Genomic DNA, 13,839 nt, shown 5'->3' on the forward strand with positions numbered 1-13,839 from the left:
AGAGGGGTAGGGAAAGAACCAAATTCTGAATTTCTAGCCTTCTTCACTAAAACAAAATCAGTTCTCCGCCTGAATACACTTTGTGGGATCTTCCTGTGCACGAGTGGGCTACGTTGCAACATTGTCTGCCCGTCAGACGGAAACTCTGCTGGTGAAGTGGTTTGGGATGTCCTGAACGGTGGGGTGGAAATACAGTCCGGATGAAGGGTCTCAACCTGAAATGTCGACTTTCCACATCCCTCCACAGATGCTGCCAGACCCACTGTTCCTCCAACACCTTCGTGTGTTGTCTGTCTTTTTAATATATTTTTCCCCCAAAGTGTAACAAGGTAAACCGTCCATCTTGTCACCGAAGGACTGAGGAGGACTCGATGTGAAATTGGAGGTGAACAGTGAAAGATAAAAATGAGATGGAAAATAAAAAGAAATTTGACAAACTAAAAGACGTTCAGTAGAACTGTCCGGAAATTTGGGGTGGCATGATAGCGTGGTGGTTAGCACCAGACTTCACAGTTCAGCGATTGGGTTCGATTCCTGCAGCTGTTTAAACGTTCTCCCTGTGATCACGAGTTTCCTCCCACAGTCCAAAGATGCGGCAGTGGGAGGTTAATTGGTCATTGTAAATTGCCCTGTGATTGGGTTGGGATGACTGAGCGGGGCAACTTGAAGGGCTGGAAGGGCTTTACTGCGCAGTATCTCAATAAATAAACGGATAAATAAATTCAGCAGCTGAATGAGTGAAGCTTTAGACAGAGAATTGTTCATTTTCTGGTCTGGTGTCATGAATTGTTGAACAGCAATAATTATTACATTGTTCAAAGAGTCATTATGCTGTTAAATTACTGGATTTTATTTTCTGTTTTGAATTTATCAGTTAATTGTTGTGTAAATCTGAAAAGCTCATGGAAATCAGGGAGGTTAAGTGTGAGAAGTTAACAGGAGAGCGATGTGTCGATTTGCGTCTATGTGGTATTAACTCTTGGCTGTGAGTTGCTGCCAATTTCTAACTAAGACCATTGTTCAACCACTGCTACATTCTGTAAAATTTGCAGATGAGTCACTGGGAAATGCGATTCATGTAGATGGAGACATGGTGAGCAAGGACATGGTGGGCTTGGACCTGCTTCTGTGCTGTCTGGCTCTGTAACTTTCTACTCGGGTTTAATTCTTCCCAACAGCAGTTCGAAGTTCAAAGTAAATTTATTATCAAAGTGCATATTGGAAATAGCTGTAATACCATGGGCTCTTAACTTGGTAAGCAGCCTCCTATGTAGCACATTGTCAAAGGGCTTCTGAAAATCCAAATGTACAACATACACTGCATCCCCGTTATCTATCCTAACAGGTTTGTCAGGCAAGATTTTCCCTTAAGAAAACCATGCTGACTTTGACCAATCTTGTCCTGTGTTATCAAGTACTCCATAACCTCTTCATTAACAATTGAAGCCAACATCTTCCCAGCTGCTGAGGTCAGACTAACTGGTCTATAATTTCTCTTCTGCTGTGTCCCTCCTTTCTTAAAGAGTGGAGTGACATTTGCAGTTTTCCGGTCCTCTGGCACCATGCCAGAGACCAATACTGATGCCTGCATGTCTCAGACTCAGTTGTTTTTAGGTGTGTATGGATGGTTTTGAGGACAGTGTGGGGAGTTAGGGGTCAGGTTAGGGTTTAGGTGTGGGGATGTGGGGGAGTTAGAGGTTATAAGACAAAGGAGCAGAATTAGGCTTTGATACCCTGACTGATCAGGAAACAAGCAACTTCCACCTTAAATATACACACGGACTTGGCCTCCACCACAGTCTGTGACAGAGTATTCCACAGATTTACTACTCTCTGGCTAAAAAGAATCCCTGCTTACTTCTCTTCTAAAGGGTCACCCCTCGATTTTGAGGCTGTGCCCTCTGGCTCTGAATACCCCCAATATCCTCTCCACATCCACCCTATCTGGTCTTTTCAACATTCTGTAGGTTTCAATGAGATCCTCCTGCATTCTTATCAATTCCAGTGAGTCCAGGCCTGAAGCTGACAAACGCTCCTAATATGTTAACCCCTTTATTCCCGGAATAATCTTCGTGAACCTCCTCTGGACTCTCTCCAATGACAACACATCCATTCTGAGATACGGGGTCCAAAACTGTTGGCAATACTCCAAGTGTGACCTGACTGGTGCCTTATAAAGGCTCAACATTATCTCCTTGTTTTTATATTCTATTCCCCTTGAAATAAATGCCAGCTTTGCATTTGTCTTCTTTACCACAGACTCAACCTGTAAATTAACCTTCTGGGAGTCTTACACAAGGACTCCTAAAACCCTCTGCACCTCTGATGTTTGAAATTTCTCCCCATTTAGATAATTGTCCGTACTATTGTCTGTTTTACCAAAATAAATTATCATACATTTCCCAGCACTGTATTCCATCTGCCACTTTTTTGCCCATTTTTCCAATTTGTCTAAGTCCTGCTGCAATCACATTGCTTCCTCAGCACTACCTATCCCTCTACTTATCTTGGTATCATCCGCAAACTTTGCCACAAAGCCTTCAATTCCATTATCTGAATCATTGACAAACAATCTGGAAAGTAGTGTTTCTAATACTGACCCCTGAGGAACACCACTAGTCACTGGCAGCCAACCAGAAAAGAGCCCCGTTAATTCCTACTGGCTGACTCCTGCTTGTCAGCATTCCTCTATTCATGCCGGTATCTTTCCTGTAATGCCATGGGATTTTATCTTGTTAAGCAGCCTCATGTGTGGCACCTTAACAAACACCTCCTGAAAATCCAAGTAAATGACATCCACTGCCTGTCCTTTGTCCACTCTGCTTGTTACTTTAAAGTACGGTTTAAGGACAGGCATGTGGGGAGTTAGAGATCAGATTAGGGTTGAGGGACTGGGAAGTGGGGAGTTAGATGTCAGGTTAGGGTTTAAGGACAGGCATGTAGGGAGTTAGAGATCAGATTAGGGTTTAGGGACAGGCATGTGGGGAGTTAGATGTCAGGTTAGGGTTTAGGGACAGGCATGTGGGGAGTTAGAGGTTGGGACAGTAAATGAAGTGTTGGGTCAGAAGCCATGGTTCACGTTAGAGCATTCTATGGTGGAAGGCCAATGATCCCATGAATAGATGTTGGGTCATCAGGCACTGAGACTGAAGATCAATGATCCCAGTGGCCAATGGCTGAGGTTGGTGAGCCCCATGGATGAGGAAAGGTGAATTCCATGTCAGTGAGTCCTGAGGTTGAGGGTTGGTATGAGTATCGAGGCGGCCGATGCTGGGTTTAGAGGCCTGACTGTTCCAATGGGTGGGAGGGTGAGAGGATGGGGGATGGGAAAGGGTTTTGTTGTGCTGTTGTTGTTTGTGTTGTTCTGCTGTTCATCGTGGACATGCTGTGTTGGTGCCAGAATGTGTGGTGATACTTGCGGGCTGCCCCCAGAATGTTCTTGAATGTGTTGGTTGTTAACACAAAACAACACACTTCACTGTATGTTTCAGTGCACAAAGTTTAAAAGTTCAAATCAAAGTGCATAAATGTCACCATATAAAACCCTGAGTTTCATTTTCTTGCAGGTATTTGTAGTAGAACTAAGAAATACAATAGAATCAGTGACAAACTACACACAAAGACTGACCAGCATTGTGCAAAAGAAGACAAATTGTGCAAATAGAAAATTATAATAATTTTCTTTTTCTAAATAATATTATAAATAATATTCTAAAGAATAAAAATATTCTTTTTCTAAATAATATTGAGAACATAAGTGGTAGAGTCCTTGAAAGTGAAATATATACATGCGATAAATAAATGAATCTGAATCTGTTGAACTTCACCAACCTTGCAGCCTCTTTAAAGAATCCTGGCGCCTGTCCATATTAATTAATTTTCTTCTCTTGAGTCACACTGAGATCATCTAAACTCAATTACTGTAGGTCACTTCAGTGAAAGGAGAGCTTCACCCCATTCATCTTGTCTGCAGTAGACTCTAGCAGCGAGCCCGAACGGGTTCTGATGAACAATTCTGTCCCAGCTGCACCTCTGCTGCGGCAGGAACCAACGCAGCGAGAACGTTGCGATGCCAGGCCCCGGTCACCGTGCAGAGAGGACCCTGGCGATACCAGAGCTCCAGGACTTATCATCACTGACATACATCGTGAAACCCCGGTCACCGTGCAGAGAGACTGACATACATCGTGAAATTTGGTGTTTAGTGGCAACAGTAAAAATGCAAGCCATTAAACTTACCATAAATTAAAATAAGAATATATAAAATATAAATAAGTAGTGCAAAAAGAGAACAAAATAGTGAGGTAGTGTTCATGGGCTCATTTTGGAAATTTGATGGCGGAAGGGGAAGAAGCTATTTTTAAACATTGAGTATAGATCTTCAGGCTCCTGCACCTCCCCCTGATGGTAGCAATGAGAAACGGGCATGCCTTGGGATAGGGAAGGTTCTTAATGATGGATCCAGCCTTTTTGAGATCCCCAGCACCCAGGCCATGCTGTTTTCTTACTGCTGCCGTCAGGAAGAAGGTCCAAGTGCCTCAGGACTCACACCACCAGGTTCAAGAACAGCTACAACCACCAAAAGGCTCTTGAACAAAGGGGGATAACTACACTCATTTAAGGACTCTGTTACATTGCTATTTCATGCTCGTTATTTATTACTATTTATTTATGTAAGCGTTTGCATAGTTTGTTTACTGTTAACGGTTTCTGATGTTTACAGTTACTGTTCTATAGATTTCCTGAGTATGCCTGCAGGGGTTGTTTGTGGTGACATGTATGTACTCTGATAATTTTACTTTGAGCTTTGAACTTGAGGCACTGCCTTTTGAAGATGTCCTCGATGGTGAAGATACTAGTGCCCATGATGAAGCTGGCTGAGCTTACAACTCTCTTCAGCTTTTTCCAGTCCAGTGCAGTGGCTCCTCCATATCAGACAGTGATACAACCAGTCAGAATACTCTCAACTCTATATCTGTAGAAATTTGCTGGAGTCTTTGATGACATACCAAATCTCCTCAGACTTCTTTGTAACTTCATCAATGTGTGGGGCCCAGGAGAGGACTTTAGAGATGCTGGCACCCAGTGGTTCAGGAATTACAGATCTACAGCAATGTGGGAGCAGAATCCCAAGGTGTTTGATGTTGGTGGAGTTGTGGACTGTCTAGAATGTTGTCATAGGTTACAACAGAACATTGACAGAGTGCAGAACTGGGCTGAGAAGTGATCGATGGAGTTCAATCTGGAAAAGTTTGAAGTGATTTGCTTTGGACAGGGTTAATGGCAGGATTCTTAGCAGTGTGGACGAACAGGGGGATCAAGTGGCCCAGGTCCAGAGATCCCTCAAGTTTGCTGCACAACTTGATAAGGTGGTTAAGAAGGCATTTGGAGTGTCGGGTGATGGAGTTCAAGAACTATGAGGCAACTCTGGTTAGACCACATGTGGAATATTGTGTTTGGTTTTGGTTGGTTCATAATAGTTAGGATATGGAAGCTTTAGAGAAGATGCAGAGGAGATTGACCAGGATGCTCCATGGATTAGAGAGCGTGTCTTATGAGGACAGGTTGAACAAGCTAGGATTTCTCTCTTTGGTGCAAAGGAGGATGAGAGTTGACTTGATAGAGGTGTACAAGATAAGAGGCATAGATCAAGTGGACAGTCAATACCTTTTCCTCAGGGCAGCAATGGCTAATACAAGTCCATCACAGGTAAAGCCTTCCCCACCATTGAACACGTCTATACAGAGTGCTCTCGCAGGGAAGCTGCATCCATCATCGGGACCCCCACCACCCAGGCCATGCTCTCTTCTCACTGCTGCCATCAGGAAGAAGGTACAAGGACCTCAGGACTCACTCCACCAGGTTCTAGAACAGTTGTTACCCCTCAGCCATCAGGTTCTTGAACCGAAGGGGATAATTTAACTCAACTTAAGTTGCTGCATCACTGAACTGTTCTCACAATCTGTCGACTCACTCTTAAGGACTCTTCATCTCAGGGTTTCCATATTTCTTGCTTACTTTTTATTATTATTATTTTTCTCTTTCTTTTTATTTTTGCAGTTTGTCATTTTTTGCACTTTGGTTGTTTGTCCATCCTGTTGGGTGTGATCTTCCATTGGTTCGATTGTGTTTCTTGTATTTACTGTGAATGCCCGCAAGAAAATTAACCTCAAGTTTGAATATAGTGGCATATATGTACTTTGATAATAAATTTACTTTGAACTTTGGATTGTTTTCCATTGGCCCATGCAAGGTTAGCACATTCACTTGGAATCATCTTGCAAAGCTGGGGGCTACACAGCCCATTGTGCCAGTACTGACTCATTGAAAGGATCCCCAAACAGTCTCACTCCACAGCCCCCCCATGTTTGCCCTTCAAGTGTCCTTCAATGTTCTGGCAGATCTTCCTGCTGAATCTGCTCCCATTCCCCTTCAGATGTCAGCTTGCTGTATGTGTGAGATCTCCCTTAGCTCTCTCTGTGGATCCGATAACCTTCCTTTCCCTTTTACTCTCCTGTGGCCCAATATCTGAACCTGAATTAAATGCAACTTTTAACTTTCCGTGATAAAAAAAAGAATGCCAGCTTTTCTAGTCTGTCTTCCGATAGCTACACAGTTACAGTGACAGTTCTTTTTAAAGTCACAAAATCATACTCGTGACGTTTGATGGTGCCATGGCAACCTTGAAGTAGGGATGCCCTTGTGCTAGGCCGAGCCAGGAATTACAGAGGAGGGACTGAGTGTGCTCCGCAGGGAGAGAGAGTGAAACACACCCCATCTTTTTTGAATCAAGGCGTCTAATATTTCCCATTCTTAATGTCAAAGTCAAAGTAAATTTATTATCAACGTACATATACATTGCCGTTACTACCTTCAGGTTAATTTTCCTGCAAGTGTTTACAGAAAATAAAGAAATAAATTTATGAGAATCTATATATAAACAAAGACTGACAAACAACCAATTTGCAAAAGAAGATGAATTGGGCAAATAAAAAAAGATAATACTGAGGGCATGTGTTGTCGGGTCACATCCAGTGTGACCTTCACTGCTACCCATCTCATCCAGTGTACCCTCCTCCACTGTAACCTACCACCTCTGCCCCAGCAACACTGTGACCTGAACCAAGAACCCACCATCACAGTTGATCTGCAGCTTCCAGAACTTTCTCCACTTTCCATTCACTGATCTTGCAGCCACACCAGGAGGCCACTCGGTTCTTCCTGTGCATGATAGCTCTCTGAAAGTGACCTCCCATGGGCCCGACTCTGCTGTCCGGAAGTTATTGGGCATCTCCTGATCTGAGGGAAACTCAGTTGGATTGTTCCTGAACTCTTTACAAACACAAGCAAATAGGAGCAGGAGCTGGCCTCTCAACCTCTTTGTGTCTGCCTCAGCGTTCAACACGCCCATGGTGATCCATGAAACTCCCTTTCTCTGCCATTTCCCAGTGAGACGAAAGAACAGGGTTTCAGAACTTTTCATTTGTCTTTTTACCCTTGAGAAGTGCAGATGGATGTGAAGAAATGGGAACAGCTGGGTAGGATTCTCCCTAAGATGTCTTCCCTAGGCTAACCCAGCAGTGGTCCATAAGACCATATGACATAGGAGCAGAACTAGGCCATTCAGCCCATTGAGTCTGCCCTGCCAGTCCATCACGGCTGATTTATTACCCCTCTCAACCCCATTCTCTTGTCTTCTCCTGTAACCCTTGATGCCTTTTCTAATCAAGAATCTATCAGCCTCTGCTTTAAGTGTACCCAACGACCTGGTTATGGTTAAAGTGGAGCTTGATAGGTTCTTGATTCCCTGGCCTCTGCACCTGTCTGTAGCGATGATCAGGAGATGGTGTGACGGTTTTGGTTTATTATTGACGTGTACCAAGATATAGTGCAAAGCTCGTCTTGCAAACTGTTCGTACGGGTTAAATTCGCCTCAACGACTGGGTAGCGTGGCAGGTTGAGGTGCTCTGAACCTGATTTTGTCAGGAAGCCACTGGCTTCTCGTCTCTCTCAATGGGAGTGGTGTGATGTAGCGTAGTGGTTAGCATAACTCTACTGAGGCAGTGATCACCGACCGGAGTTCGATTCCCGCCGCTGTCTGTAAGGAGTCTGTACGTCCTACTGTGTATTTCCTCCAGGTGTCCTCATTTCCTCCCACATCCCAAAAGACGCACCGGCTAGGGATAGTGAGTTTTGGGCATTCTACGTTGGCACCAGAAACACTTGCAGGCTCTCGATACAAACAACACACTTCACAGTAGTTTTGATCTTCCAATGTACATATGACAAAGAAGTAAAGCTAATCTTTATGTCTCTGCTTCAGTTTGTTTCCCGTTTCGTCTCTGCTGGTGATTGTGACCGAGAGGAGGATGGAGGGGCGAGGATAGGGCTGGGGCCATTTGTGGATTCTCCTGTCACCCCTCAACTGCATCCGGCACCCAGGCTGGGGGTGGGCAAAGTCCTGATTGTTTGCCTGTGGTAGCAGCTGCACCCGGTACACTGCTTCGCTGGACGGTCCTCAGACCCCGGTGAGATCGGGACGTTTCTGTCCTGGCACATGAAGTCAGCTCTGACAGACTGGGTGGACGAGATCCAGCGGCCAGGAAGGAGGTTCTCCAGCACTACATGGAGAGCCAAGAGCATGACAAGGCATAGAAGTCATTGTCATCCACTGCAGCCAGGGAAGATGTCCAGTTGTTCCACTGGACCTGGACCTCCAAGCTTGAGAGAGTGGAACTGCCCCATTGCAAGGGCTTTTCCACTTACAAGCTCTCCTGCACAGGTTTCCTGTCAGTGTTGGATACGAGCGTCAACTCAGCGCCGAGAGAGGAAATGGTCAATTCAGCAGCACAGAACAAGCTTTTCTTTGAACTGTGGGAGGAAACCAGAGCATCCGGAGGAAACCCACGCAGTCACGGGAGAGAACGTACAAACTCCTTACAGACAGCGGCGGAAATCAAACCTGATCTTAGAGCTGGCGCCGTAAAGAGTTACGAATTAAGAATAATACGCAGACAAATGGGTTTAGCTTGGAAGGGTATCTTGGTTTAGCATGGACTAATTGGGCAGAAGTGTTACGTATATGCAGAGCTACGTAGTACATTGGAGTGGTAGGATTAACAGTTTTTACTGAGTCAAGTTAGTAATGGGTACACACTGGGTGCCTTACAATGTGGGTGCTATGAGCCGGGTCCACAAGGATGAAAAAAATATGTGCACTCAGAAACCCAGAAAAGAGCCTCCCGGTGACAGGGGCCCAGTCGAATCACCGCACGATTGGTTGGTCGCATGCACACTTGCCATATTACCGCAGTCGATCCGATATGGTTCACGAGAAGCCTGTTCCTTTAGAAAGATGTCCATTTGGAATGGAGATGGAAAGGCATTTCTTAAGCCAGAGGTTGGTGAATCTGTTGAATTCATTGCCACAGACAGCTGTTGAGGCCAAGTGAATGGGAATAGTTAGTGGTGGTTGATAGATTCTTGACTAGTAAGGGTGACAAAGGTTACTGGAAGAAGGCAGGAGAATGGGGTTGAGAGGGAAAATAAATTAGTCATGATGCAATAGGACAAGCTTGTTGGGCCAAATGGCCTGATGTGTTCCTATGTCTTATTTTCATGTGGTTCCCGTGTTATACGAGTCTATAATGTTCTTCCTTTGCAGCTAATTAGAACTGCTGGAGTTTCTGAGTTGCTTCTATACATTGTTAACTGCCTAATATTAATGATTTTGATTCTAGGATTTTAGAGCAGATATGCTGCAGACGCTGGAAATCTGAAACAAAAACACAGTATGCTGGGAATTCTCGACAGGTCAAGCGGCATCCATGGGAATGGAACTGGGGAAGCAAAGAGCCAGAGGGGTAGAGAGAAGAAACAATGTCTGTGATAGGATACATACATAAGGTCAAGCAACAGTCACATTAAACTCAGAAACATAAGGTGGTTTCCTGAGATGGGAGGTTCATAATCAGCTTTACTAACACTGATTTTTGTCACAACATCAGTACAGTAAAAATTTTAGTAATTTTCATCAGGACTGGAGAGGAAGAGTAGATGCCAGAATGAAAAGGATGGGGTAGGAGTACAAGCTTTGAAATTCGACTGCTCATTCCTCTCCTCGCCAGCATTTTGTGTGTGTTGCTCTGGATTTCCAGCATCTGCAAAACCTAGGCAATGAAAGATCTGATTTCACGTACGATCAGTTGTTGCTTTCCAGCTCTGCCGGTGGTATGTGTTACTGGGTGTCAGCCAGGATGTCCTCTGACCTCCGGAGCTGGAATCCCACAGCTCCCACTACCTCTGTCCTATTCCAGCATTCGGGAGGAGGTCTGGAGGACGGTGGGGTCCTCGACATGGAGCTGGAGAAGGTTCCATTCTCTGGGCTGTTTTCAGAATCCCATGCCAAGCCCGCATTTCGTGATTGGAGTTTGAGCTTAGTGAAATGAGGCAAAGAAGCTGTGAGCGGATCTGAGATTCCTGCTGGTGAGCTTCAAACCCTCAGCTAATGAACTGGTGGACCTCAAACCCTTGTGCTTGTCCGGTCTACCCTGCCCTGCCCTCCCTTCTGCCCCGGCACTGCGCACTATTCTCTTTGCGATAAAGCTGAGAGAGCCTCCTTGTTCCTTCCCCCAGAGTAGCTGGAGCTGTTCCCCAGGATGGCTGAGGTTGAGAAGGAATAGGCACACAGTCCCAGAGCAACACACAGAAAGTGCCGGAGATCAGGCAGCATCTGTGGAGCGTTTCAGGCCGAGACCCTTCATCTGGGCTGGAAAGAAGAGGTGAGATGCCAGAATGGGAAGTTGGGGGGAGGAAGAGGGATACTAGCTGGCAGATGGTAAGTGGAGCTAGGTGAGGGGGAAAGGTGGGTGGGTGTGGGAGGGAGGAGGGATGAAGTGAAGAAGCTGGGAAGTGATTGGTGGAAGAAATGAAGAGCTGAAGAAAACAGAATCTGATTGGAAGGGAAAATGGACCATGTGAGAAAGGGAAGGAGGAGGGCACTGGAGGGAGGTGAGGAGAAGAGAAGGAATTAGAACAGTTCCCAACCTTTTGCATGTCATGAACCCCCTGGGTTAGGGGGGAGGGAACCAGAATGGGGAATGGAAAAAGAGAGTGGGGGGGGGAAGAAATTACTGGGTTAGAGAAACGAATGTTCATGCTGTTAGCTTGGAGGCTACCTAGAAGGAGGTTTTGCTCTTCCAACCTGAAGTTGGCCTCATCATGGCAGTAGACAAGGCCATGGACAGACTTGGTGGAGAAGGAATGGGAAGTAGAAGTAAAATGGGTGGCCAGTGGGAAAACCCTTCTTATTCTAGCTCTTCCACCATCCTTTCCAGCCCGTCTTAGTCTGAAATGTCAAGTGTTTATTCCTCTCCGTAGGTGGTGTCTGAGCTGCTGAGTTCCTCCAGTGTTTTGTTTATATTGCTCCAGATTTCCAGCAACGGCTGGGTCTCCTGTGTTTAGATACAGCGCCAGTCCGGGAATTCCGATGGTTTGCGTTGTTCTGTCCCGCACCTTCCAGTCCTGCTTCCAGGGATCGAGAGGAACTATCCAACCTCCCAGACCTCCTCCCACCTCTCTCTGTGAATGTGTGTCTTCAGTGGGTTACTGGACCGTGACGTTTAACTGTCTCTTCCTGTTGTTGATCTTGCAGCACTGGCTGGATATCTCCAAGTCCATTATTAAACAAATGAAATGTAAGTTTCCAAGTTATCAGTAGTTTTTCTGGTTAATTCTAAAGGAAAATTCCATATTTTTCCTTTCTCTCTGTGTTTTTACCTTTTCCCGTGTTGTTCCTGTGCTCAGTTGTGGAAGAGCGTACTTCCGATCCTTGGGAGAAAATGAAAGGCATAGACTGTTTTCTAAACGTGGAGCAAATTGAGAACTCAGAAGTACACAGGGACTTGGGAGCCTTCGTACAGGATTCGCTAAAGTTTCAGGTTGAGTCAGTTGTAAGGAAGGTAGATGCAATGTTAGCATTCATTTCAAGAGGACTGGAATATAAAAGCAAAGATGTAATGCTGAGGCTTTATAAGGTATTGGAGTACTGTGAGCACGAGAACGAGTGTGCTGACATTAGAGAGGGTTCAGAGGAGTTCTATGAGAATTATCCTGGCAAAGAAACGATTAACATATGAGCAGAGTTTGGTGGCTCAGGACCTGTGCTCGCTAGTTTAGAAGAATCTCATTGAAACCTATTGAATATTGAAAGGCCTAGATCAGGGGTCAGCAACCTTTACCACTGAAAGAGCCACTTGGACCCGTTTCCCACAGAAAAGAAAACACTGGGAGCCGCAAAACCCGTTTGACATTTAAAATGAAATAACACTGCATACAACGTTTTGTTTTGCCTTTATGCTATGTATAAATAAACTATAATGTGTTGCATTTATGAAATTGATGAACTCCTGCAGAGAAAACGAAATTACATTTCTGCATGCAACAAAAACATTTTGAACTCCGAAAAAAAGACGTTGGGTTGAAGGTTACTTTTAAGTAAAATACTCAACGTCTATTTGAGTCCTTCTTGTATTTATGAAAAACTTAAATTTGCCGCCAGCAGCAAACCAAAAATAACGTCAGCCAGCTGTCAACCTGAAAAATAAAAGGACTATTTCACTGAACAATGAAAACATATGAATATACGTAAAATAATACGCAATTAAAATATTTATCATACTTCTTCAGGTTGACTCACACCTGACAATGCAGTCGTATTCAGTAGGGATGGATCGATGCTTAGGGGAGTGACCGGGAAGGATAATGTGTTTTTTTCCTCTCTGAACTCACAGAAGCGTTTCCCAAACGATGTTTGCATTGCGATGATTGCAGAATGTAAATACTCCGAATTTATCATGTCGTGACATTGTTTGAACTCTCTCAAATTGGGGAAGTGAGACAATGTGCCTTTCTGTAAATCTCTGGCAAGCAACGTCAACTTGCGCTCGAATGCAAAACATCCCCCAACATGTGCAGGGCTGTACGTCCTTACCCCGTTGAAGAGCTGTGTTCAGCGTGTTCAGGTGCGCTGTCATGTCTACCATGAAGTGTAGCTTTTCCAGCCACTCTGGCTGTTCCAGCTCAGGAAAGTTGAGCCCTTTGCTGCCCAGGAAAGTTTTCACTTCTTCCAGACGCGCGACAAAGCGTTTCAGCACCTCCCCTCTGGACAGCCAGCGATAAAAACACGTTGTAGCGGTTGCTACACGCAGTCAGTAAACTGCAGTCAAAGATAGCTTTATTCGAACTAAACAGCCTTGCTTTTAAGCCTCCCTCAACCCGCCCCCCATGGGCGCGGATGCTGCAAAAGACACGAACTCACAAACCCCCGTAGGCTATCTCCCTTAGCCTGAACGCTGGCTAATTGTGAGCCGGTTCGGATGTGTCAGGAAATGGGTCGCCCGCCACAACGTCTTATTTAGATTGTACAAGATCACCATAATCTTCAAATTTAGATTTACATTTCAAAAACTAACAAACTAACATAAAAAACATATTAATTAAATACTGACCATGTAGCGGTGTGCTACACGCAGCGCTAAAATTACGACACGGAGTCGGTAACTGCAGTCGAAGGAAAAAAACTTTATTCGAAATCTTCAGCCTCACTTTTAAGCCTCCCTCAACCTGCCCCCCCCCCCCATGGCGCAGAGGCTCCAAAGCTCTGTGCTCGCAAACCCCCGTAGGCTATCTTATTGTGAGTCGGTTCGGATGTGCCAGGAAAAGGGTCGCCACAACCAATTATTTCCCAAAGCAACAGGGAGCCGCAGCACAGACCTAAAAGAGCCACATGTGGCTCCGGAGCCGCGGGTTGCCGACCCCCGGCCTAGATAGAGTGGATGT

At 45.1% G+C, this 13,839-nt stretch overlaps 1 protein-coding gene across 8 annotated transcripts in view; it reads left to right on the forward strand.

Annotated features, from left to right (window-relative positions):
- The window catches only part of LOC132382636 (FERM domain-containing protein 5), a 171,144-nt gene that overhangs the window by 107,878 nt on the left and 49,427 nt on the right, over nt 1–13,839 (forward strand). For 7 of the 8 annotated variants that reach the window (XM_059953050.1, XM_059953051.1, XM_059953049.1 and 4 more), the window contains one exon: nt 11,654–11,696. In XM_059953050.1, the coding sequence (XP_059809033.1) occupies nt 11,654–11,696 (43 nt within the window). Of the gene's footprint in view, nt 1–10,635; nt 10,782–11,653; nt 11,697–13,839 lie in introns of all 8 variants that reach the window. The other variant, XM_059953055.1, reaches the window with a different exon arrangement.

The sequence above is a fragment of the Hypanus sabinus genome, chromosome 28, assembly GCF_030144855.1.
Source record: "Hypanus sabinus isolate sHypSab1 chromosome 28, sHypSab1.hap1, whole genome shotgun sequence".
Lineage (NCBI taxonomy): Eukaryota > Metazoa > Chordata > Chondrichthyes > Myliobatiformes > Dasyatidae > Hypanus > Hypanus sabinus.